Genomic DNA, 23,822 nt, shown 5'->3' on the forward strand with positions numbered 1-23,822 from the left:
CTCCCTCCCTCCCTCCCTTCCTTTCCTTCCTTCCTTTCCTTGTCAAATGGGACAAATTAACACCTGCCTTTGTGGGTTCTTGCACAGACTGAGTGAATTAACACACTCAGAGCACACAGCACCCAGTGCTGATGTATGTTGGCTGTTGAATTCCAATTACAGGATCTACAGGTGTTCCCAATTCTGGGCAACACTGTCCAGCTAACTTGAATTGGACCAATAGACTTCTGTGAATCAACTACATGGAGAAACCATCTTTTCTTGGTTATGATTATCAATTCTATAGCAGAAATGCTCCTACTATGGCCAAGGACAGTCCTCTCTCTAAAATGGGAAGGGTGGTTCTCAATAGCTGGTAACAGCCAGTTTCAACACAATAGAGAAATAGATTCCATGGGTAATAGGATCACTAGAGTAAGTGCCAACTCATATGGCCTTTAGCTTATGGACATTCCCTTTTCTTTTGGTGTGACTCTATTATTCCTAGTATGTTCCCAATGAGGGGAATTCCAGGCCATATGACCTGAATCTGATTAACTGAGTTTTTTCTTTCTTTCTTTTTTTTCTGGAAATGTCAACTATCACTTCTTTTTTTCATTAAGCCTGGAGATCATAACAATGTTATGGTATAAATGTCGGTCTTTCCAAGGGAAGTTTAGGATTTCCTGATACTGGAGTAACATTATCATCCACCTTCCAAATGCTCATTCACTGGCTCTCTCCCTTGTCTCTCCATGTACCCTTCTCATTCTTTCTTTGATGGCTCATCTAGTCAGAATTACTTCCAGCTTCAGTTCCAAGAAATGAATGAAAACATGCTGAGTCCTTCAATGCATTCTTTGCTAGAATTTTATCTCTAGGGATCACTCATGGTGACCTCCTGTTGTCACAGAAAAGCTTCCAGAGGTAGGGTGGGACAACCACTCACCAGTGTTGAATATCTCAGCAACTAACCTGACTGACTTCCTTTCCCCTACTTTTGGCTTCCCTCCTTGAGACCTGGTACTCTTGGAAAGGTGTCCCCAGAGTCCTCTCCAGCAGAGAGTAAGGAGGTGGCTACTGTGTTTCACAGGTAATGACCATCCTCTAGTCGAGAAGTTCCAGCCATTTATATATGGCATTGAGTTAAAAGCCCAATTGTACCAAAAGGAACAATGAAGGGTGGGGCGGCAACTATTGTATCTTGCTCTGGCCCTTCCATCTACGTTCAACTTTGGTTTTCCCAAGAGTTGACACTGACCAACTCAGCTTTTCCTCCCTTCTATGATTACTGGGGGATCCAGAGGGCTCCTCAAGTTCATGCCTAATATGGGTTACTTGTGAAACCAAAAGGTAGTCTACCTATATCCCACGAATATCATATATGAGGCAGATATGATCATAAAAATAGTCATTAAGTCAACAATATTTAGCTTCAGCAGAGTTGTTTAAGTCAGACAACTTGGCATCATCAACATTGTTTAAGAAAATACCAGATTTTTTTTTAAGAGACAACATTATTTAAGAAAATACCAAAGAGTTTTTTAAGAGAAAGATGGGCTTCCATCTGTGCAGGATAGAGGAGGACCAAACATGCTTTCTCAGATACATCCTAATTATGGTAATATTCAATAATGGAACGAGTGCTTTCTAGACTTTGGATATTATGGAACAAAACATAGGCGAGTATTTTTTGAAAACAACATATGCTTATTATAATGCTGTTAAATATGACTCTCCAAATAGTAACTACCATTAACATCACTTAAGAGAAGAGCTTATCAGCAACAAAAATTAGGAAAACAATTACCAAACTTTAGAATAGAAGGTTTTTCCCCCTCTAGAAAAGATAATAGCAATCTTGCTCACAATGCCTTTTGCTTGTGTGTGTGAGCACTTATAAATTACATAGCTTGACCACACTTTTTCTTTACTGATCCTCCAGCACCCCTGAAAGTGATTCATCTCTCACATGACACATCTTAAGAACATGTATCTAAGTAGGAGAGATAGAATTTAAATGTCAGAGTCCTCTTAGCTTTTCTCCAGGCAAACCATCTGGAAGCCACCTTGCCTCCATTTCCTTGCCCAGTCCTTTTCCGTCCTTCCTGACTTTGTACTAATGCGTCATTGACACCTTCTACAAAGCCTGCTCCGTCCTCCCAGACCAGAAGGGCCTGTCTTCCTTACTAGAACCAAGCATTTTAAGACAGGTACAAAAGTCCAGGCTCTGGAAACAAGCAGAACTGGATTCAAATCCTAGTTCCTTTAAAAGCAGTAAGATCTTGAGTATTCTATTCAAAGGTCATGGGCTCATGATTCAACTTTACCACAACAGTGCTAACTTTGTTACGGGCTGTCTTGAAAGAACTATATCAAACAATGTGCTCTATTGTGACTTGCCTATTTGTATAGTAACCACAATGAAGATTATCAGTAAGCCTCTATTTTTAATAGAGTCAAAAAGTCAATCATACTTTGGTTTTTATTAATTTGGTTGTCACATTCCTTTATTTTACTTGGTAGAATAATTTATCAGCCTCACCCACTTACTTATCACTCATAACATATGATATGGAGTCTGTGCTTATTAGCAGATTTTCTATGGATATAGAAAGCACTGGGATATTGGTTGGCAGTATTTGATTGTGCTTTGGTGACATCACCAGTGGGATGCAGTCTGTCTTTAAGAACACATTCTTATTGATCCTTTCTTCAGTGGAACTCTGGAAAGACCACTTAAAATTGTGCAGTCTGGTTCTTCTTGGCCATCTGTCTTATGTCTTATGACTTGAAGTTCAGATCTACAGAGAAGTACTGCTTGTGAGCGGGCCAGCCTCAAGGTTGTCCAGGGAGATGGATGCTTTGGTCTCAAGGCAACCAACCATTCAACAGATCAGTATCACAGCGAATGGGAATCAGGGTTAGGTTGGAGTCTGGTCACCGGGATGTTATCTTACTAAGTGGTTTTCCAGGTCTAGAGCCTTCTGTAATGGGCTGAGTTCTATCACTTCTATGGGTTTCTAGTCCCCTCCCCACTCCTCCAATTTGCGTACAGGCTCTGCTGAACACTGGGTTAATTGCCCACAGTGATGGAGAGTAAATTTCTTCAGCCTTTTAAATTTTTTGTTGTTGTTGTTGTTTTCGAGACAGGGTTTCTCCATGTATCCCTGGCTGTCCTGGAACTCACTTTGTAGACCAGGCTGGCCTCGAACTCAGAAATCTGCCTCCCGAGTGCTGGGATTAAAGGTATGCACCACCATGCCCGGCTAAATCTTCAAATATAGAAAATATTATCTGTTGGCAAGTGTTATAAATAGCTAAACAAAAGCCCGCTGGTGGTGCCTTTAATCCCTGCACTAGTGAGGCAGAGGCAGGTAGATCTCTGAGTTCAAGGCCAGCCTGGTCTACAGAGTGAACTCTAAGACAGCCGGAGCTACATGAAGAAACTCTGGTCTCCCCAAAACCAAAAATAGACTAGATAGATAGATAGGTAGATAGATAGATAGATAGATAGATAGATAGATAGATAGATAGATAGATAGATAGACAGACAGATAGATAGACAGACAGATAGAGAAAACAAAGAGGCCAATAAAACTTTTATTTTTAGAAGGTTTTAGATTGAAACAAGAAATTGTCAATATTCATCTATTTCTGACCCATAAAAAAGTGAACTTCCTGGACGGGCATGGTGGCCTTTTTTCCCAGTACTTGGGAATCAGAGGCAGGCAGATCTTTCTGAGTTTGAGGCCAGCATGGTCTACACAGTGAATTCCAGGAAGACAGGGCTTTTAGATATTCAGAATACAGACGATAGGGCTTAAGGGAATTTTGCTGTGACACATTCTAACATATGGCACCTGCAAGTGGGATGCCATGTGGATTCTTATGCTCAGCCAGTAGGTTGGTAAGTAGGATGTCCAGGTATCTCATCTTCCATAAGATCTTGCTTTTGTCCTTCTTAATAGTGGCCATTTCTTGGCATTTTGCACCATCACGGTCCTCTCAGGTCTGTGTGGAGAGTCTCTGAGGTCAGCAATATCAGACATTCCATTGAAGCAGGCATAGTATCTATCCTGTTTGTCCATTTATCCCCAGTACCTGGTACACAGAAGCCCATGGTGAATATACGCTGAATGAATTGAAAGAATCAAAGACTCAATCGCCGCTCATTCATCTGGTTAGTGGTGTTCATATCTATGGTAAGAAAACAGCCACCCTAGCAGAGCATGTGCAGTTCAGGTTGGGCTTTATAATTTTGTGTCAGAAATGTTCCCTCCTATAGTGGTCACTCCTCCTAAGATGGAAATTTGACTTCCATGAGCCACAGGGCCACCCGTACTGCAAAACCGAGTGAGACTGGTTTCCATACCATTGTGCTTTGGGCTGGTTCCCTCACGATTCTTTCCAGATGTGGAATGTTCAGGTAGTTTGGCAGACTCATTCTGTGATGGTTTCCTGGTTTGGGATTCCTTTGTCCATTGACATGGAACTCTCTAGTAGTATCCCATAGAGCACAGTCATAAATATAGAAATTTCAGGTGGCTAGCAAAACTTTCTCTTTTTTTTCTGGGTTTGTTGGCTGATTTTTGCAGCTCTTTGTTACTAATGTCTCTTTATCAGATGCTTGGCATCTCAAAACGTAAGGTTTATGTGGGCAGAAGCACAATTCCTGCCTCTGGAGCTTGGGCTCTGAGATTCATTTCCGGCCATTGGAAAGCTCCTCCTTCACCGTATAGACTAAGGCTACAAAAGTATTGGCAAAATCTCACCAGGAAACTTTTGTGTACTTTATTTTTCTCTCCTGTTGACACACACAACAAATGGTAGTGAACCTGCATCAGATGGGCTCCTTGTGTCTTCAGGGTAACATCCTGGCACTTTTTCTTCAGTTTGGGTAAGAACCATTATACATACAGTCTTGTTTCATTTACTCATAGTGTTGAAGTGTGTGTGTGATCTCAGTCATTTGGCCTATAAATAATTTTCAGAAAAACCCCATCCCTTGGTATTCATTTATAAGACCTATAATCTGTTTTATTATTAAAGTTCTTTTAACAACTCCATGGCAAGTGCATAAATGCTGAACCAGCACTGTGTCCACTAAGTGACCTCCTTCTAAAATCAAGTCAATGAAAGCGTACAAGAACCAGTCCACTGAAGTTCACTACCTTTGACTGATACCGCATCTGACCTAATCTGATATCAATACATTGGTAATTGATAAATAAACTTTTGAATCTATATTTTCATCAAGAGAAAAAAATGTTGGAAGAAACATTTGAGTTAGAATCCAGAGTGAATCACTTCTGTAGCAATGTCCTTTTCTTTTAAAAATGAAGTCTTTTGATAATTTTTAATAAATAGAAGTTTTAGACTTGAAGCTACTTGGGTGGAGCCAGGATGACAATAAACGTCAGTATTTATTGCAATGGCCACGAGATGGCAGACCTAAAATCTAGATCTCTCAAAGTGGCCTAGATACCACATCAGCAATTACAACCTTGACAAGGAAGCCTTAAAAGCTTGGACTTCCCCAAGAAAAATGATTTTCTAGATTATTCCAAATTCTGAGCCAATCAATAGCACACAGAGAAAAAGAGCATAGCTTTCAGTTGATAGGTATCCCTGTCAGCCTCTTTTGTAGTAGTTACTGCGTCTTCTCACCCCTCCTTGCACCCTGACTTTTGCCTGGCCACCACCTTCACTCATAGCACACAACTGTTTCCTGTCCTCTCTTTATAGTTGCCTTTTTTTTTTTCCTCTCATGGACCAAAAGCATGTTAAATAAAATGCTTACTGGAAACCAAATTTTATATCATTTTATCTACAAAGATCCTCCCCATAGGACCTTAATTCGGTTAGCCTCTGACACTGGAATAACAGAATCCTACTGTGTGCCCTTTCCCTGGGCCTTCCCTTCTCTCAGCCGTAGAGTGACAAACGATTTTGCTTTTTCATTAGAAGTTACTTCTTATAATAGTGGAATCCATGAAATGTAAATAAAGGAGGTTTTACTTAATACAAAAATACATTAAGAAGAGGATTATTAGGGCTGGATACATGCTCAGTGGTTAAGAGTACTTACTACTCTACCAGGGGACCATAGTGCAGCTTCCAGCACCCACATCTAGTAGCTTAACAATACAACTGCCTGTAACTCGAGCTGCAGGGAATCCCAAACTCCACCCTTCTGCCCTGTCTTCCACCATAATACACACACACACACACACACACACACACACACACACACACACACACACGCACGCACGCACGCGCATGTGCACACACACGCACACGCACACAGTGTGTGCATACACAAACATATATGCATACACATTAGAAAGAAGAGTAGATCTGAATTTTAAAGATGGAGATACAGGAGTCCATCTTGTTGCTTCCTGTAAAAACTAACAAATGAATCATTCTGAAAGGACAGCATAAGAAAATTGAAGTCCATCAACTTTAGACAACTTTATACATACACAAATGTATCCATGTACATACCTACTTACCAAGAAAAGGAACAAATAAGCAAGTGCCTCGTAGACTAAGCCTTGAAGTCAAGTGACTTATTTTCAGACAATTGCCAACTACCAACCAAGCAGTCGATCTGTTGGACAAATCACTTGGCAGTAACTGATCATGATAGATAATATATTTCTTTTAGGTAGACATTAAGGAAAGCTTTGCCCACAGGAAAGTGCAGATACATAAGATTTCTCACTATAGGTCATCAGCACACACACACACACACACACACACACACACACACACACACATACAGGGTCTTTGGTGTTACGTTTCCCATAGAGCAGTGTTAGTGGAGGTAAGCCCAGCAGAGCATCCTTCTCCTCACAGAAGACAAATTTTAGAAATGATCAAGCATTGGTATCTAACAGTACACATGTGGTAGCCAAGCAAAATTCATTCCCTTCATCCTGCCTCACACGCTTACTTAAGGTAAAAAAAAAAAAATTTTTTTTTTTTTAATGGAAGAATTTTGTTGCTTTGGCGTTGTTTGAAATTGGTTAGACTGTGTGATTGACTTTGAGTTTTAAAGGGTCACCTTTCAGAACACATTTCCATTTTCCAGTTCCTCATGCTGAGTCAAATCATGCCCTGCCCACTTCTGTGTGGCCTTTTGCAGGAGTGATATTGAACAGTTATTAACCAAGTCAGGCCTGGCTTTCTGGGATGCAACTCCTCTGTGGTCCACAGAGCCCTTTCCACACCCAGAATCTGTTTTCTCCTTTAAGTTTGTTTGCAAAAACAGATGTCAGCTCATGAAAGTCAAATGTTCTGCTTAACAGAAACCAATTTTAGAGGTTTCTTTGAAACACTGTCTTGAAAGGAAGAGACTCATTACATGTTTAGATATACTTAATACGAAGAGGGGCCTGGTATACTATAATGCAAAACTTTCAAATCTTTACACTTGGTGGTGTCCGAGTTCTGTAACAGCAGTTGCTAGCATTTATCATGTGGTAATGTCAGAAACTAAACAGAAGCCTCGGCATGCATTATCACATTTAGTTTTTATTTTTATGTCATATAGTTTACATTCATTTTTATAGTTATTCTTCTTGGTTCATTTGTAACTAAGTCAAAGTTTAGAGACATTCAATGATTGCCTAGTTATAAAAACAGTAAGCATTGCTTACATGCAAATCCAGGAATGTTTGACTCCAAAGCTCAAGGACTAAGAATCTGGAGCTTTTCTAAAAGACCCTAGTGATATTTCATCCCGTGGGTAAGCTTCTTCCTAAAAAATAAGGTACTCAAAGAACACCCTTCCCAGCCTTCTCCTGCCCTCCCCTGCCATCCCCAACCCTCCCCTGCCCTCCCCTGCTTCCCTTTGCCCTCCCTGCCCCAGTTACTTGCTTTTCGATCTAGCATACAGTAATCTGTCATACTGCACTGCCAAGACTTAAACAAATAGACAACATTCCCTCCTACACTTCTTCATTGCCTCTTTATCAACTTACCAAAGGGATAGAAATTTTCTGGATGATTTAGGGTGCAGCTAGCACTCCTGCCATACCACTTTCTCTGGCCTTGAGCCTTGTTCAGGTAGGGAAATCTTTAAACTTCAGATTCATAACATTCCTTTGACACGTAACACTAAGCGTGCTGGCATTTTCTATCTTAGTGCCATAGGTGTCCCTGTGTGAGAGCTAGCTTCCAGAACACTTGCACTCGAAGCAACCAACAAGATAGACCAGCTGCTTCCATGGGTCACATGGTAAACTAGGATTCAGGTGGAAGCCACTGCATAGGGTAAAGAACTTCCACAAGACCCCGTGGACTCTGTTACAGGAAATCCTGATCAGATCCTACGAAGTTTCAGAGAATGAGGCCTTGGTAATTGGGATACACTATTTTTTGAGGTCGGGTTTAGATGAATGACAGAACAAAATGCATTATAGAACCCGACCTGCCAGAGTCTGGCCTTTATGAATCTTCTCTATTCTTTGTTCTTGATGAAACTCAAATATGTCTCACCTTGTAGATCATACTTGGAGTGAGCTACTTCAGTTTTTTGTAAAAGCTCTTACACTTTTGCGTATCATTGTCTGAGTAGTCAGGGCAAGTATTAATTAACATGAAAGACCACTTCTATCTCCCGTTGCTGTCTGAAAAGCTATCTTTAAAACAGTGGCAAGTGAGCACCTCTCTCCAGGGTTGCTCAGAGCACTCACCGAGGGGCGAGGGAGAAGCTGTTTTGAACAAGATCTTTCGTCACCGTCTGTCTTAAGTCACCTCCTACTGAACTCACGGTTGAAGATTCAGGGTCATAAGGGAAAGAAAACAACAATTAACTGGGAAAAGTTGATTGAGCGAATTTTTTTTTTCCCACAGTCTGATTGGAGCATAACTGCCTGGGGCTGAACACCATACATAATGTAGGTCCACCCTCATATGTCATTATCTAAACGTTTCTAAATGGAATGCACTTTTTTTTCAAGCATCTGCTTTTGTAATTGAATGTGTTCCTAAAGATGGGTCAGCTAACTAAAACAAGAGCCCACAAGGAAAAAAAAAAAAATGTGTTCATGCGTCTGCTCCAGTCCGATTTATAACAGTCTTTAATTGGCTTACTTCACTTGTAACTCTTTTTTTTTTTCATTTTTTATTAGATATTTTCTTCATTTACATTTCAAATGCAATCCTGAAAGTCCCCTATACCCTCCCCCTGCCCTGCTCCCCTACCCACCTACTCCCACTTCTTGGCCCTGGCGTTCCCCTGTACTGGGAAAGTTTGCAAGACCAAGGGGCCTCTCTTCCCAATGATGGCCGACTAGGCCATCTTCTGCTACATATTTTAGATCCCTTCACCAAGCTCAAATCATCCTTAGTGGAATGAGAGCGGCAGGGAGTGAATGAGAAATGTTTACGATATGTGTCATAGCTGTGTGTTACCTTCAGCCAATCCTGAAGCTCTCCTGGTAAGGGTTTGTGTGGGCAACACACAAAAGGAGACATTTACCCTGGTAGAAGATGCCCTCCAGCCCTCTTCTGTGCAGGTCTCTGGAGGCTATTTTTCAGGATGGCTAAAACCATTTTTTTCCAGTGTTTTATTAGCTGTGTCTTGACTACCTCCTACAAAGTGAATGACAGTTTAGGGTTATTAAGTGTGTTCCTGTGAATATTTTTATCCATTGTTAACCCCTCCTAAATGCACCAGGGGCAGAGGACTCCTCCTGTTTCCCCTCCATTGTTGCCCATATTTGTTAAAGAAGTTATTCTCCTTGACGTTTGTTTAGGCTGCACTTTGATAAAATGCTGTCTATACTCCACTTTCTTAGCTTGGCACACAGCAGACTCCACAGATTTATTTCTCTTTGCATTATCTTATCTTCTTTGCTAGCATATTTGGGCTTCCTTTTCATATTTTAAGCTATATTTTGGTGCACAGACAGATTACCCCAGTAACTCTACACTAAAGTATAGCACTGGTCTATAGAAAATAATGCAAGCTTCCAGTATATACTTAACCCTACTAAATGACTAAAGATGTATTATTGTCTGTGAGTAAGAAAAAAAGGTTGGATTGAGGTCTGGGAGGGATTTAAAGATCCAGCAACATTTCTGGTTGACGGGACAGAATCAGTTTCTAAGGCAGAGTAAATCAGGTCTTGGACTCAGGAGGCAAAGTATTTATTAGAAAAATAAGGATTTTCCTCTATGTTTATTGTCAAGTGTCTTGTCACTTGGTAGTCTTCTAAATTGAACTTCTTAAAATGGTTGTTCAGAACTGCAAATGTTTTTAACTTTTCAAGTGACTGAACCAAACTTCTGCACATGGTGAGAAAAGCAGAGATTGTTAACGGAAGCAGCCCAGTACGGTCTCCCTGGCAGAGCTTCACGTGTTTCACTGAAGGACTTGAGTGTGGGTGCTCTGTGGCAGCAGGTTGGCAAGGATGCCCCAGAACTGTAAAAGCATGGATGTAGGATATGGAGCTGGCAAAATGAAGCTCATTTTTTTGAAATTATGTTCAGTATCACTATAAAAAAAGGGGATACTTGTAAAGCAAAGATAATGAAAACCCATAACTGCACAGATGTTGGCTCATCATGATTTAAAATACTGTAGATAGTAGAACAAGTGTTTGAATTCCTCCTCTTTGGTCATTTTGTAACTGGTTGTATAAACTGCAGGGCTCTGATTCTGCCAACTAGAGCCTGTGCCTCTCATACCTAACTATACAAATGCGGCCAAAGACAGTCATAACCAATCCAGATACCCTGATGAGTGATGGGCTCTACTTTTGCATCTTTATATATTTTTGTTATCTTCTGATAACTGCTCCTGTAATGTAATGATCATAACTATTTACTGTAAATATCAATATATTTTAAGTAGAATCATAATTAGTGTCTGGCCAGCACTTAAGTGAGGGTTTCAAAATACATATGATCTTCATTAAATGAATTTTACTGAGAGTTTTATAATTGTATAGTACAAACATATAAGACATATTGGTCAACCAAAATAAACTAAAGAGCCAAATGGTTATTTTATGAATATTAATATTGGTGAATGGCCTTGAAAGCATTTTTATAAAAGTTGTTTTATGAAATATATTTGGTGATAACATCTATAAAGAATTAGAAACTAATTTGTATTTTTCTTTAACACTAAAGTGAGAATTAAAAATTAATTTATGGGGGCTGGTGAGATGGCTCAGCGGGTAAAAGCATCGACTGCTCTTCCGAAGGTCCTGAGTTCAAATTCCAGCAACCACATGGTGGCTCACAACCGTCCGTAACAAGATCTGACGCCCTCTTCTGGAGTGTCTGAAGACAGCTACAGTGTACTTAAATATAATAAATAAATAAATCTTTACAAAAAAAAAATTAATTTATTGGGACTAGGTTTGTAGCTCAGTGGTAGAGTGCTTACCAGGCATATACAGCACTTTGGTTCAATTCCTGGCAATAATAATGATGATGACGGTGATGATGATGATAATAATAATAATAATTTCATGATATTATTATTATTATGACTTTTAATAGTATTATAAAAGGAGATGTATTAAAACCTTGAACCCCTGCGTTATAGATTCTTAGGGAAGGGGAGTTTTGAATGTTCGGTCTTTGGGTTATGGTAACATTTAAGCATTGTTATTAAAGCTGGGTAACATCAAACTTTGGAAGAGGAAAATCGGCCAAGGGGGCAGAAGTAGATCAGGCAGTCTTGTAAGGAGATTCTTGACATTTTTCAAGTGGGAGTCAACCTAGATTGTCCCAGACTTGCACATGTGAAAACTGTGTGCCCCTATCCAAACATCAAGGCTGAGAGTGATAGACAGTACATAAATATCTTTGCTGAAAACGTTTAAATCTACAAAGCTTTGGAAGCAGGTACCTGCTGTTTCTTGGTGAGTTCACGGATTTACTTACGTGAACTTTACTTTACTTTACTTTACTTAACATTTATTCTGATGGTGTCTCGTGGAAGGAAGGAACCACATAGCAGGGAATAAACAGAAAACCGGTAAAGGTAAGTCCGTGTCTGCCACATTCTCTATCCAGGATCCTGTTGGATATTCACTTCCATCTCGAGAACTGTGGAGTTTCGGACTGCCTCTTGTGGCATGTAGCAGGTTGTCCCACATCAGTCATGAGGGCAAGAGATGAGATGAGACTTCTGTGCTAGAGAAAAACGATGTTCTTGGTGCTAACATAGAGATGAGTGTTAGCATGTTTGCATCTATTCCCCCTTGCAACTGGTCCCACAGAGACCAGATGACAACCTTCACAAAGATGTTTGTATTACAGGAGAGCCACTCCAGTCTTAGGGTACTTGGATACTTAGGCAATGGCATGCTGGCACATTGCTCGTCACTACATTATACCATAGCAAGCACACTTGCCTTTTGACCCAGAGCAAGACCAACTCTGTCCTTCACGGCTCATTGCTATACAGCTATCCTGGAAAGATTTATCAGAAAAGAAGACAATCCTGCTGCTTCTATAATATACAGAAATACAAGATTCCTGATGGACAGTTTCCCAGCAAACTTAAATGTTTTCACAGATCTCTAAGACTTTTACCAGCATTTTAAATGGTTTCATATCGCTGTAAAGACATATTCATAAGGAGAGAGCACAATTTGCCAAAAGCTTTCCTAAATTTGATCTTTTAAGTTAACACCCATGAAAAAAAATCATTTTTGATGTTCACTTAGGAGGAGACAGTAAAATGTGACCTGCGTGGTGTGTCTAGGCACATCAGAGAAAATGACTAATGTTGGAAGAGAATGGGAGATTTAAATAATGTATTTCTGCTTCCCTCCACATATATAGAAATTTGGTTCATTCAAAAACTTAAAATAAAAATATTTGCAGTTTCCAGTCACCATTTTTTAAATATATATATATATATATATATATATATATATATATATATATATATATATTTGTAAAGAGTCCATGAATGATAAGACTTGGATATAAACCTGAGCACAGGAGCTCTCCCTTGGTTGGAGTCCACACAACCTCTCCAGCCCACTATCTTAGAGGAGCATGCCATGGCAGAGTGACGAGAGCTCTGCCCTCTCAGGATACTCTGCCATCCCAGTGAAGCTTCTAGTGGGAGCTCTACCAATTTTTTTATTTGAAAAGGGGAAACATTTCTTGATATGTTCTACTCTTATAGATATCTTATAGATATCCCGAGCCTCTGGCGTAAGCTCCCACTGCCAGACATTAGTAGAGGCCATAAAGATCTTACATATCCATGTCATGAAAATTGGTTGGGAGAATAGCGGCCACCTTGTCCAAACATTGAGAAGAAGTCAATTCCGATGGTAAGGATAAGAAAATGCAGCCCAAGCGCATGACCAAGTTTTAGTCTTGAGACTTACACGCATGGAAAATTCCCAATATCGAGGCTCCCCTGAAGCTATGAGGTCTCCTGAGTCATCTAGAGTCACCCTAGACTGGCCCAGGTGGTAGGGACAGAGAAGGAATCCATAAACACCCAAGAAAGTCACTTGCTTGTCAAAAAATGTCCTAGATTATCCCAGGCTGTAATTTATAACAAGTACATTCCTGAAAATAGACTCTAAAGATGGGGGGAAACAGCTCAAGACTTCCAAATAATCAGAGGTCTTAAGTAAACCCAGAGGGGAATGTTTACTATGTCATGTTATTTATTATTTCTGTGTGTGTGTGTGCACATGTGCACATGCATGTAATGTACATCCTTGAATGCATGATGGCATGGGGGCAGCATATGGCACAGAATACATATGGAAGGTAGAGGACAACTTTGGGGAGCTGGGTTCCAGAAAACTGAACTCAGGTTTTCAGGCTTGTGGCCCAAGTACCTTTACCTGCTGAGCCATCTTGCTGGCTCTAGATTTCTTATTTTGAAGAAGAAGGTGAATTGTGTTTTCAAAGTTCATAAAATTTTTAAAAAATAAACACATCTACTGTAGAACTAATGTTTTTGATCACCCACAGCTCCTTCTAGAAGCTGGAACTGCCAAGGGTAAATGAGGCCTTAAGTTTGAGAGGGTATCACAGTAATAAATATATACTCTCCTGTCAAGTGGCAAAGGGTATCATGGGAAAATCAGTACGATGTGACAGAATCCAAATGGGGATCAGGGCGGCGGGTGGGACATCACTGTGAGAGATGATCACTAGAGAAACTTCTCTGCAGAAGACACATTTGAACTGAAACCTGGAGGCTGAGGAGTTGTGTGTCACAGGCAATGCCCATGAAATGAAAACAAGGGTCACATTCGCTAAATAAATTGAAAACGAGGAGAGTCTTGTACCAATCTCTACCTGAGATCAGGAGAATAATGTCATATGTAAATCTCACATGATAATGAATTTGCTGCCTAGTTATGTTGGGGTGCCTTGGATACATAGAGCCTTGATTGGCAGATGAGAAACAGGTTGATGGATGGATAGATGTTTATCTTGATCCCCTCCCATTTCTAACTTGAAGCTATATTTACAAAGCCTTTGAAGGAACCCTCTCTCAGATGGCACAATGAGTCAGTCTTAGTGAGTCTGATCCAGCTGCCTTGTCTGAGAGCAAAGTATAGTGCATCTTCAGTACTGTTTATAGTTCCTTTCCACAAAGATAATAATGATGTGGCTCAAGCGAATTACAAATGCCAATTATCTGAGGATGTGTTTTCGGTTTTGTTTCATTTTGCAAAATGGTATCACAATCATCTTTGTCTTACCAGACAGGAAGCGCTACTTGCGGCCATCAGCGAGAAAGACGCAAACATTGCCTTGCTGGAGTTATCTGCCTCCAAAAAGAAAAAGACCCAGGAGGAAGTCATGGCTCTGAAGCGGGAGAAGGACCGACTGGTGCATCAGTTAAAGCAGCAGGTGGGGCGTCCTGCACGCCAGGTGTGTCTTGCTGGGTCTGGTGCTTTCACTGGGGTTTGCCATTCTTCATTGTCTCATGTCCATTCTGCAGGCTCATGCAGCTACAACCAGGTAGGAGCAAGACAGCCTGCGCTGTTGCTGACATACCATGTTCCTGCTGCTCTGTGTTGATGTGCATGTGGCTGGGCTTGTGTGGCCTGCGACTGGCACCGCTTCCCTTTCTTTTATATTAGCATCATCTTCGCAGAAATAGCTCTCGGGCTCTCTTCCTTTCAGTAGTCTTGCATTTCTAATTGAATCCTCGAAACGCCTAATTGAACTCTGGGGACGATCTTTCCCTTTGATCTCGCTCACTTTCTGGGCTCTGTAAAGGACTCCCTTCATCTACTTCCAGAAGTGCCTTTTTCTCTCTCCTTTTCTAGCTTTTGTTCTTCAGCTGTCTCCTCTAGGATCTTTCAGAGAAGGGGCATCTCCCAGCTCTGGTCCCACTAGACTAGGCTTGGAGACCTGTCTGCCACAATTCGTTCTAATTTACAATCACCTGTTTGACCCCCGTTATTCTTTATTTCCTTCTCTCTAGGCCATGTTGCTTGTCTTAGAGAAATGGAAGGCGTTTTAACTTTTACAGAAAGCTCTTTGCTTTGTGGAGGGGTTTCTGGAAGCAGCTTAGGTAGAAATCATATCTGAGGTATACTGGAAAACCATCCCTAAAATCTACAGATGTTGTTTCTTCTCCATATATACCTTAGGAGAGGACCAAGGTGTAGCTCAGCAGTAGAGAGAACTTGAGTATTTCTATGTTCTTCCCCCCAAAATGTGTGGAGGGTGGGGAAATCACTCATATGTATGATGAGGACTTTGGTAAAGCAATGGTCGAAGATATTCATTCAAATCCTTACTTTATAAAGCTTATCCAGCTCAGTGGTGTGCAGCCTCATAAGGTGATAAGGTGCCCACCACATCTCAACTAGAATTTATGGCCCTGCAACACTCCATGGCACACGGTTACCACGTAGTGTCTACATTGGTTTGGGGTCCTGGGACTGACACTTTGCCTGCTAAAATGAACTATGCTGAAAACAGTACCCGGGAATAAGCCTCCCGACCCTGTACAATACCAACGCTCCCCCTCCTCGGGAAGGGATAGACATTCTTTAGTGGTGAGCTTGAGACCATTTCCTATAGGTCTGCCTTGCTGAAAGACAGAGAGAGGCCACTGCCATGCCTTCTCCTTGCAGAGGGGGGGTCTCAGTTGCTGCCAGACATTGGGGACATTCCATAGAACGGCATGCCTTGCTATCACTGGCCCCAGGCTCAGGAACCGCTTATATCCGACCTCTTTGTTTGGAGCTGTGCATCTTTTACACTGGGTTTTCCAATCACTTGGGCTCAGAAAGTCAAGATAAGCATCCTTTGCTTTTCCCCCCGATTCCTTCCCTGAGTACCTAGCAGCCTCCCCTCCTGCACCTAACCATTGTAGCTTTCTCCCACAGGTCTATAGGTCTAGGAAACAGCCCCCGTGCTCAAATATTCCGTGCACTTGTGATGCTGGCTACAGTCCAGACTTTACCGCCAAGTACCACGGGTCCAGCTACGATGCATACATGGGCCAAAGGTCTCAGGTCAGTCAGCTGCTAAGGAAACACACCTCACTGCTGGGTGGGCACCTCTTATCTTGACTATCACCTCTTGTGTAGATTTCTAGGACTTGGTGGCCATGAAGTCTGGGAACAGAGAAGACAGCATCATTTTATGATTTTCAGTATCATTTTGTGTGTTTTATCTTTCCCAGTGATTCCAAATGTGGTGGCCACTATTCAGGGTCAAATAGCTTGGTCAGGCTGACAAGCCAGAGAGGGGCCAAAATGTTACTACCAATCACGGGGGCTTGGGTTTTTTTTTTTTTTCTATCTCTTAGGTACATTTTTTTTTCTTTATATCACCCTCTACTTTGTCAAGTAAGAGATTTTTAAGCTGTTCTTCTTTCTCTCTCAGCCTCATAAAATACATTCTCAGATGCCAGTAAAAACTGAGGGAAAGTGTACAGAGCCTTCATTCTGAGACAGGTTCAGCTTGGAGATATAGTGTACTTGGATACCCTAGCTGGGTGACTTGGTCTCCCGCCTAGACTGAGGCAAAGTTGGAAGGGGTTTTACAAAGAGAAAGCAAAGGAGGAGAGAGAGACTCCTGATGATATATTTAGCCTTGAAATTCTTCCTCCCATCCCACCTACCAGACAGTGATAAAAATCCCACATTTAGCTATCTTCATTGAAAGTGATTATGACTCTAAGAAAATTGCTAACTTACTTGTAAAGTCCATTCCATCTTCCATTTATTGAGTGTTTGCTGTGGTATAGGCTTTGTGTTCAGGGTCCCGCAGAGATTTTTTTTTTCTCCCTAATCATCATAGCAGGTCTGTATATATGAGACAGAATTTTCTCTGTTTTTTTAAGTGGAGATCCAAGAGTGTTGAGTTATAGAGACCAAAGACCCACAGCTGGTAATACGTCTTAGGCTTATGTCTACCTCCCCTTCCCCGAGTGCACAAGCCCTGCCACACGCAGGAAGAAGTCCTGGGTGACAAAGAAAGGGGTATTTCTAGAAATAGTGAAGTTCCTATGCCTTCTGCACCTGAAGTAGATAGCTTAAATACCTATAGCAAAACAATGCCAGCCTGGAGTTCTTAGGCTTAGCTAATGTGATTACATCGTAAGTCATGTCTAGTAGCTGTGAGTTTGCACCATGGGCTAGGAATGAATCAAAGGTCTTTGCAATGTATTCACTCACTAAAACCCAATAACTGGGACAGGGGATGATACCCTTAGAGACAAGAAGACGATGTTCAGCGGGGATAAGCATGTTGCTCACATCACACAGTCTTACGGGGATTTTACCAAAGATATCCTGGCTTGAACTGCTGCTTCCTTCACTTCCACGTTCTAGACTAGGTATCCGGGTAGCTGTAGGCTTCTCCCTGATCTTCAGTGTCTTCCTTTGTTAATCGGGCTAATAAACCGATTCAAAGACTTGAAGAGCAAGGTATACAGAGTGCTGTGCATGTGCCCAGCACGTAACGAGTGTTGTATGTATATACTCCATCTATCCCTCCTGCTGTTGCCACGGCTGCCACGACAACTAATTATCAGCGCTACCAGTCCTCAGTGGCACTTTAATTTTTATTGTTCTGCCATCACCCTGCACACAGATGGGAATTACAGCTCACTGAGAACATACTTTTGAAGTGTGGTGGTGAGAGAAGACAGATACCGGCACCTAGCCTTCCTAGCTCCCTTCCCCTAACTCTCAAGCATTTGGAGAACATCAAGCAGACATGTCAAGTGCCCTAGACCCCAGTCACAGTCCATAATGCTCATTAAATGTGCTTGGTTTGTGTGTGCAGCCTTTGGAGATAGAAAGCACCGAGGGAAGATGAACCTGCGATCTCTCTTGTTTTTCAGCTCTTGCCTGGCTGGGGAGAACATCGCTCTCTCAGAGGCAAGGACGATGGAAAAGAAGGGAAGGCAGTAAGGCTTTCTGGTTCATGAGATACACCATATTATATAAACTTACACACCATGTTGTATGAACCATCTTATACAACCTTAGTTTATCTTCTACAGACAGTCTCTCTACTGTCCAATCCCAATTGTGTGTATGTGTGTGTGTGTGTGTGTGTGTGTGTGTGTGTGTGTGTGTGCACGCGTGTGCACTGTTTGTTCTTCACATCAGGCTCTCTGCTAGGTGCTAGGGATTCATCTGTTTTCCTTCCATGATAAGAAAGGCAACAGCGTCTTTTTTTTTTGAAATTGATTAAACCAAAATTCCAAGAGGTCAAATGACTTAACCATCATCATACCACCCATCCCTGCAGTGCAGAGCTGGCTTCCAAAGCTGGCGGAGTGTTATGACTTAGTCCTTGCTGGGCTGATACTGAAGTATGGTTGGCCTTCTTTAGCTCTCCTAAGGGTGCTAAGTAAAGACAACTTGAACCAGTGCCCTCTCCACCTTGCATAGACCATTGGTTCTGCATTTCACAGACCAATTGGCATCCAAGAAAGCCAATTCTAGTTTCTCAGTTCATGAGGGAGAGAAGGGCTTGTTTTCCTTGCTGAGAGCAAGTTCCTTACAGGTGTTCGACTTGGCAAATGAGTCAGGTACTTGATCCTGAGTACTTACTATGTCTAGAATGTTAGACAATTTTGGAATATTAATTAGGAACTAAAATGAGTAAAGACACCTTCCTTATAGAAATTAATTTTAATCCTGGAATAAAGGCAATGAGCAACAAACTTAGAAACTACAGGGTAAAAAGGAAAATAACATATAAACCAGTGTGAGAACAGGAGAACAGCAGACTGGGGGAGACTGGGGCCAGAGAATTAAAATTCGGGTTAAGTGAGAAGAATTTCCTAAGGAAAGGGAGTCTTAAGAACAGGCAAAGCAAGAAGAGAGGAATCCTTGCAGCCCCTGAGGCACGTTACATGGAAGGGACAGCATATGTACAATCCTTAGACAGGATTTGACTCCGGAAGCAGAGGACAAACCAATAGGCTTCTGGGAGTGAAAAAGAGGTAAGCTGCCAGAGCTGAAGTGTGGCAGACCTGATGGTAGTGGGCAACAATGGGGCATAGCAGGATGGAGAAAGCTATGTTCAGGGAAGTGAGCTATGCAGGACTCTTGTGTAGGATCGGCTAAAAGACACCTCCTCTGGGCTAGAAATTGCCAATAATCACAAAGGAGAACATACAAACACTGCCCTAGAACAGCGCTAGGTCCCTCCACATAGACAGTTCAGCATCCAGTGCAGCAGTTTCCAAGGATTCCCAGGGGTTGGCTTGTGAATTTAGAAGCATCGGCATTTTCATTAAAGCTACAGTAAAGACTCGTGCCAGTCTATCCCGTCTCCTGAGATTTTCAGCTGACGCTAGAGCAAGGCCCTTTGGCTGAAGGCTCCCTTCTGCACTATGCCTACAGTTGACTGCTGTACCCTCCTTCTATGGTGGTATTGTCTGGGTCTAGAAGTATAGCAGGTAGGTGGTCCAGCCATTCTTTGCATCAAGGAACAGAACAGAATCTTCCCTTAAAAATGCATCATTTTGTTCTCACCACCCTCCAGCCTTCACTTCTGAAACCTTTGTTTATCTTGGCTTGACATCAGGACAAAGACAAACTGAGACCAGTGTTCTCTCTGCCTTGCACGCACATGACGTTTCATCTGCCTGCAACATGTTTCCCTCTTTCTTTTACCTGTTCTTTTGTTCAATGTCAGTGCAATGTCACTTCAAGTAAGACTTCTATAACCTTCTCAACTGCATCACATCCTCCAATTTGTCCCTTTATACTATGTATAGGTCTATTTCTTTGCTCTTGTAGTGGATGAAACTTTGCCTAGTTTGTGACATCCAAAAGAGAACCTTTTGGATTTGACCTTGTGCTCTTCTTTCTTCTGCTTGCTCTTTACCTCCAGACTCAGCACAGTTGCAACTTATAATAGTCTTTTATCAACCCCTTGTTGAGCATGTGAATGAGTGAAAGGATCACCAAGGTACCTTTTGAAGGAATGGGTCAATGGCGGTATCACATCCTCTTTGGAGAATATGCTTGTCCCATGCCCAAAGCATTTGATAGGGTGGCTAATCTGAGCCCTTTCCCAAATCTCTTTACCATATTCTGCTTTTAACTACTTCCAGTGTCTTGAGTCCTTCTTGAGTAAAATGTCATTCAGATCCCAGATGTAGCAGAGAATTCTCATTAGTCAGGGACCCCTCCATTCCATCTGTGGCAACTCCTGAGTGTCTCATAAATCAGTTTACTGAGAAATACCTTAACTCCTCCTGAACAGCTGTCAGGAAAGCCAGAGGTGATATGAAGTGAGTTCAGAAATTCCAAATATGCCTAACACTGCAAGCATCTTTATGATGCTTCTCGAGTGTTGACATTGGGTCGTTTATAGAAGAGAGCCATGCAGATTAAACTTCTCTTTCTTGTTGCATTAAAAAAGAAGAAAAAGAAAGAGGAGGAGGAGGAGGAGGAGGAAGAGGAGGAGGAGGAGNGGAGAAGAAGAAGAAGAAGAAGAAGAAGAAGAAGAAGAAGAAGAAGAAGAAGAAGAAGAAGAAGAAGAAGAAGAAGAAGAAGAAGAAGAAAGATTAGACATAGTATGGTAGAGGAGGCATTTGGATCAACCTAACTTTTTTTCCTCCCATTTTGGCTCCCTCACAAGCATACACCTCTAATGCTATGCCTCAGTTTAAAAAAAAAAAAATCTGGCTCCCAGATTTGTGCAGTTTCGGGAGTGGCTCTCATTTGGGAATGAGTTTTGTTTCTTCTTTTGGAGGGGTTGTTTTGTTTTGTTTTTCCTCTAGAGAGTTCTAAAAATTATCGAAAATTACTATCTTTTGGTCTTTGGTGTCCTGAATCCAGCCCCAACCCCCAACTCCTTTCTTTTGCCCTTGAATAAAAGGACTGACTTCAAAATGATTAATTCTGAAACCATTGGATCTGCCTGCTGCTAAAGGGTTTTTGAAGAAAGCTTAAATCTAAATCTTCCCCCCTAAGCCTTATTCTCAAATGTTTCCCCGTTGCTGATGCACCAATAGGCACATCCTTGATGAAAATGCCTTTTTAAATGAGGGCCAGACACCGTTGTTTAGTGAAAATTAGAACCAGCTTATTTCTCAGAACCAGTTAGAATACTTCTGAGATCAGAGATAGACAGAGCTTGGATTTTGTTTTCCTTTCCTCCCAGATCTGGGCATTGCTCTGAGCCATCAGGAAATGCACAGGTCAGTTGGGAGCAGGAAGGCATTAGAGGAGAAGACAGGTCCACTCATTTGCTGCGGTTCCCCAAGAGTTGGCAAAGGGTGCCTGTGTCTCCGAAAACATTCAGATGGCTATGCCAGGCCATCACAGAATGCTCAATCTCCCTGCCTCCCCTGGGTTGCAAGTCAGGACTGTCTTCAAGGAGTAGCTAAATAGATACGGCTGTAAATGGCAGAGGCCACCCTGCAAAGGGTCCAGGAGATATTCTCCTGAACTCAGGATCCTATTCACAACTGGATATGTGCATGAGTAGAGGCATGTTGAGGGGAAAGCCAGAGTCAGCTATTGACTAGCCAGGTCTCTCCCCTCCCATTGAACCAAGGAACTCTGCTGTCCATTTACATTTCTCTGGGCGTTGTATGTAGATGAGTTGATGAGGTAAGCACAGTTGAACAGCAGTAGAAGAGTGCCATGCAGTAGGGTTCTCATAGCCTCTTGTTGTGCTTGGATGAGCTCCAGAAAAGTTTGATCCGATCCCAGCATTGTAATGTATCACAGACCCACTCCAGATCAAATTGCCACAGTGAAAAAGCATCGGTTGTTTCCGCAGACTCTCACTGGTTTAAGTTGTTCCTGGTCCCCTGGTAGGATGTAGCCACATCTCTAGCTTTGACTTTAATGCCTCCTGTGTGTCTGAAGTATGTTCCAGAGAATGCCCTTAAAATAGTCTCAGATCTCTTCTTTTCAGGTCAAAGGTGGGCTGTTCCCAAGGCGGCAAAACCTGGTGTTACTAAAAACAACAACAACAACAACAACAACAACAAACTCTTTTTTGTTAATATCCAGTATTTGGACAGGATTCTGGTGTGCTGCCTCAGCCTGGATACTTTCCTTCCCCAAGGCCGATGCCTCAACCCCAACCCTGGGGGAATACATTTGGCCCACCAGTGTGAACCTAAGGATGTTCAAAGACTCTGAGGGCCAAGTATTTTCTCTGTTATCACACTTTTCTCTCATTCTTAGGAGGGTGTCTTCCCAGATCATGAAAGGGACTCTGGTTGACCGCCTGTGGGTCTGATCAGAAAATCACGTTGTGCATGGGTGGCATGTGTTGGCACTCTAGATTTGGAGATATTGACCTCATCCTTGAGCACCTATGGTTTCCAACACTGGTAAAGTTGACATTGGCTCCTGAAAGAGACAGGAGGACCCAGGGTCAGAGGATATTTGCAGAAGCAGAGATGTCGGAGTTGTCTGATGGGAGTCCGTGGCCTGTCTTCAGTGACAAATGCCTGTGTAACGTAGATGTTCTCTGTTATGTTTCAAGGTTCCTAGAAAAAGTACTTCTGGTTGTCAGTGTTTGGCTTTGGGGTGCCCCACTTTTAAAAGGCTCCTGTGTTGAAAGCTTGCTCTCTAGTTACCATTACTGGTGAGGAGTTGACTGGAACACAAGGGGTCTGCCTTCTTATAATACAATGGCCTTATTAGGAAGCAATGGGGGAAAGTAGGGCTAGAACCTCTTTGAAGAAAGTAGGTCAGTTGGGGATTGCCCTTAAAATACAAACCTTTTCTGTGATGTCCTGTTTGCATCTTGGGCACCGGGTGGGGAGCAACTCTGTACTATTTGTCTCTTTGCCAACAATGGTACAGCCAAGAGACACACACTGAGACTATTAGCCAAGTTAATTTTTCCTCTTTTAAGACCATTTCTCTCTGGTATTTGTCACAACAACAAAGGGTTTAGCCTACTAGTTATAGAATGAAATATATGCTTTTAGCATTTACTTTTGGCTTTCTTCAGTAGAATAACTTGAAGAGAGCCGCTTTACCAGTGCGCTAGCCTGCCTTTAGGAAAAGCAGGGAGCTGGGTGTGGTGGCATACTTCTGTAATCTGGACACTTGTGGGAGGTTGCACCGGAAGGATCCTGAGTTCCAGGAGAGCCCTAGCCATATGTTTCACAAACAAAATAAAAATGAAATATGAACAAGGAGAATAGGAGGAGGGAAAGATAACACGTGTGTGGGGATTGGGTCTGAGCTGTTTGCCAACTGCATGTCAGTGATCTAAAGTCCCAAATAGGAGTACCTACATATTGGCTTAGGGGACCAAACACAGGTCCTCCTTCAGACACCAAGATCTCTCTCATGCTATCTCTCCTTCCCTCCCTTCCTCCCTTTCTCCTACCCTCTCCTCCTCCTCCTCCTCCTCCT

The 23,822-nt window shown here is 42.0% G+C and overlaps 1 protein-coding gene across 14 annotated transcripts in view; it reads left to right on the plus strand.

Annotated features, from left to right (window-relative positions):
* Erc2 (ELKS/RAB6-interacting/CAST family member 2) overlaps positions 1-23,822 on the plus strand; it is an 841,097-nt gene that overhangs the window by 622,487 nt on the left and 194,788 nt on the right. For 9 of the 14 annotated variants that reach the window (XM_029541494.1, XM_029541492.1, XM_029541496.1 and 6 more), the window contains one exon: positions 14,703-14,871. In XM_029541494.1, coding sequence (XP_029397354.1) covers positions 14,703-14,871 — 169 coding nt within the window. The remainder of the gene's footprint in view (positions 1-14,702; positions 14,872-23,822) is intronic. The other 5 variants (XM_021202981.1, XM_029541503.1, XM_021202982.2 and 2 more) reach the window with 1 other exon arrangement.

This window comes from Mus pahari, chromosome 8, assembly GCF_900095145.1.
Source record: "Mus pahari chromosome 8, PAHARI_EIJ_v1.1, whole genome shotgun sequence".
Lineage (NCBI taxonomy): Eukaryota > Metazoa > Chordata > Mammalia > Rodentia > Muridae > Mus > Mus pahari.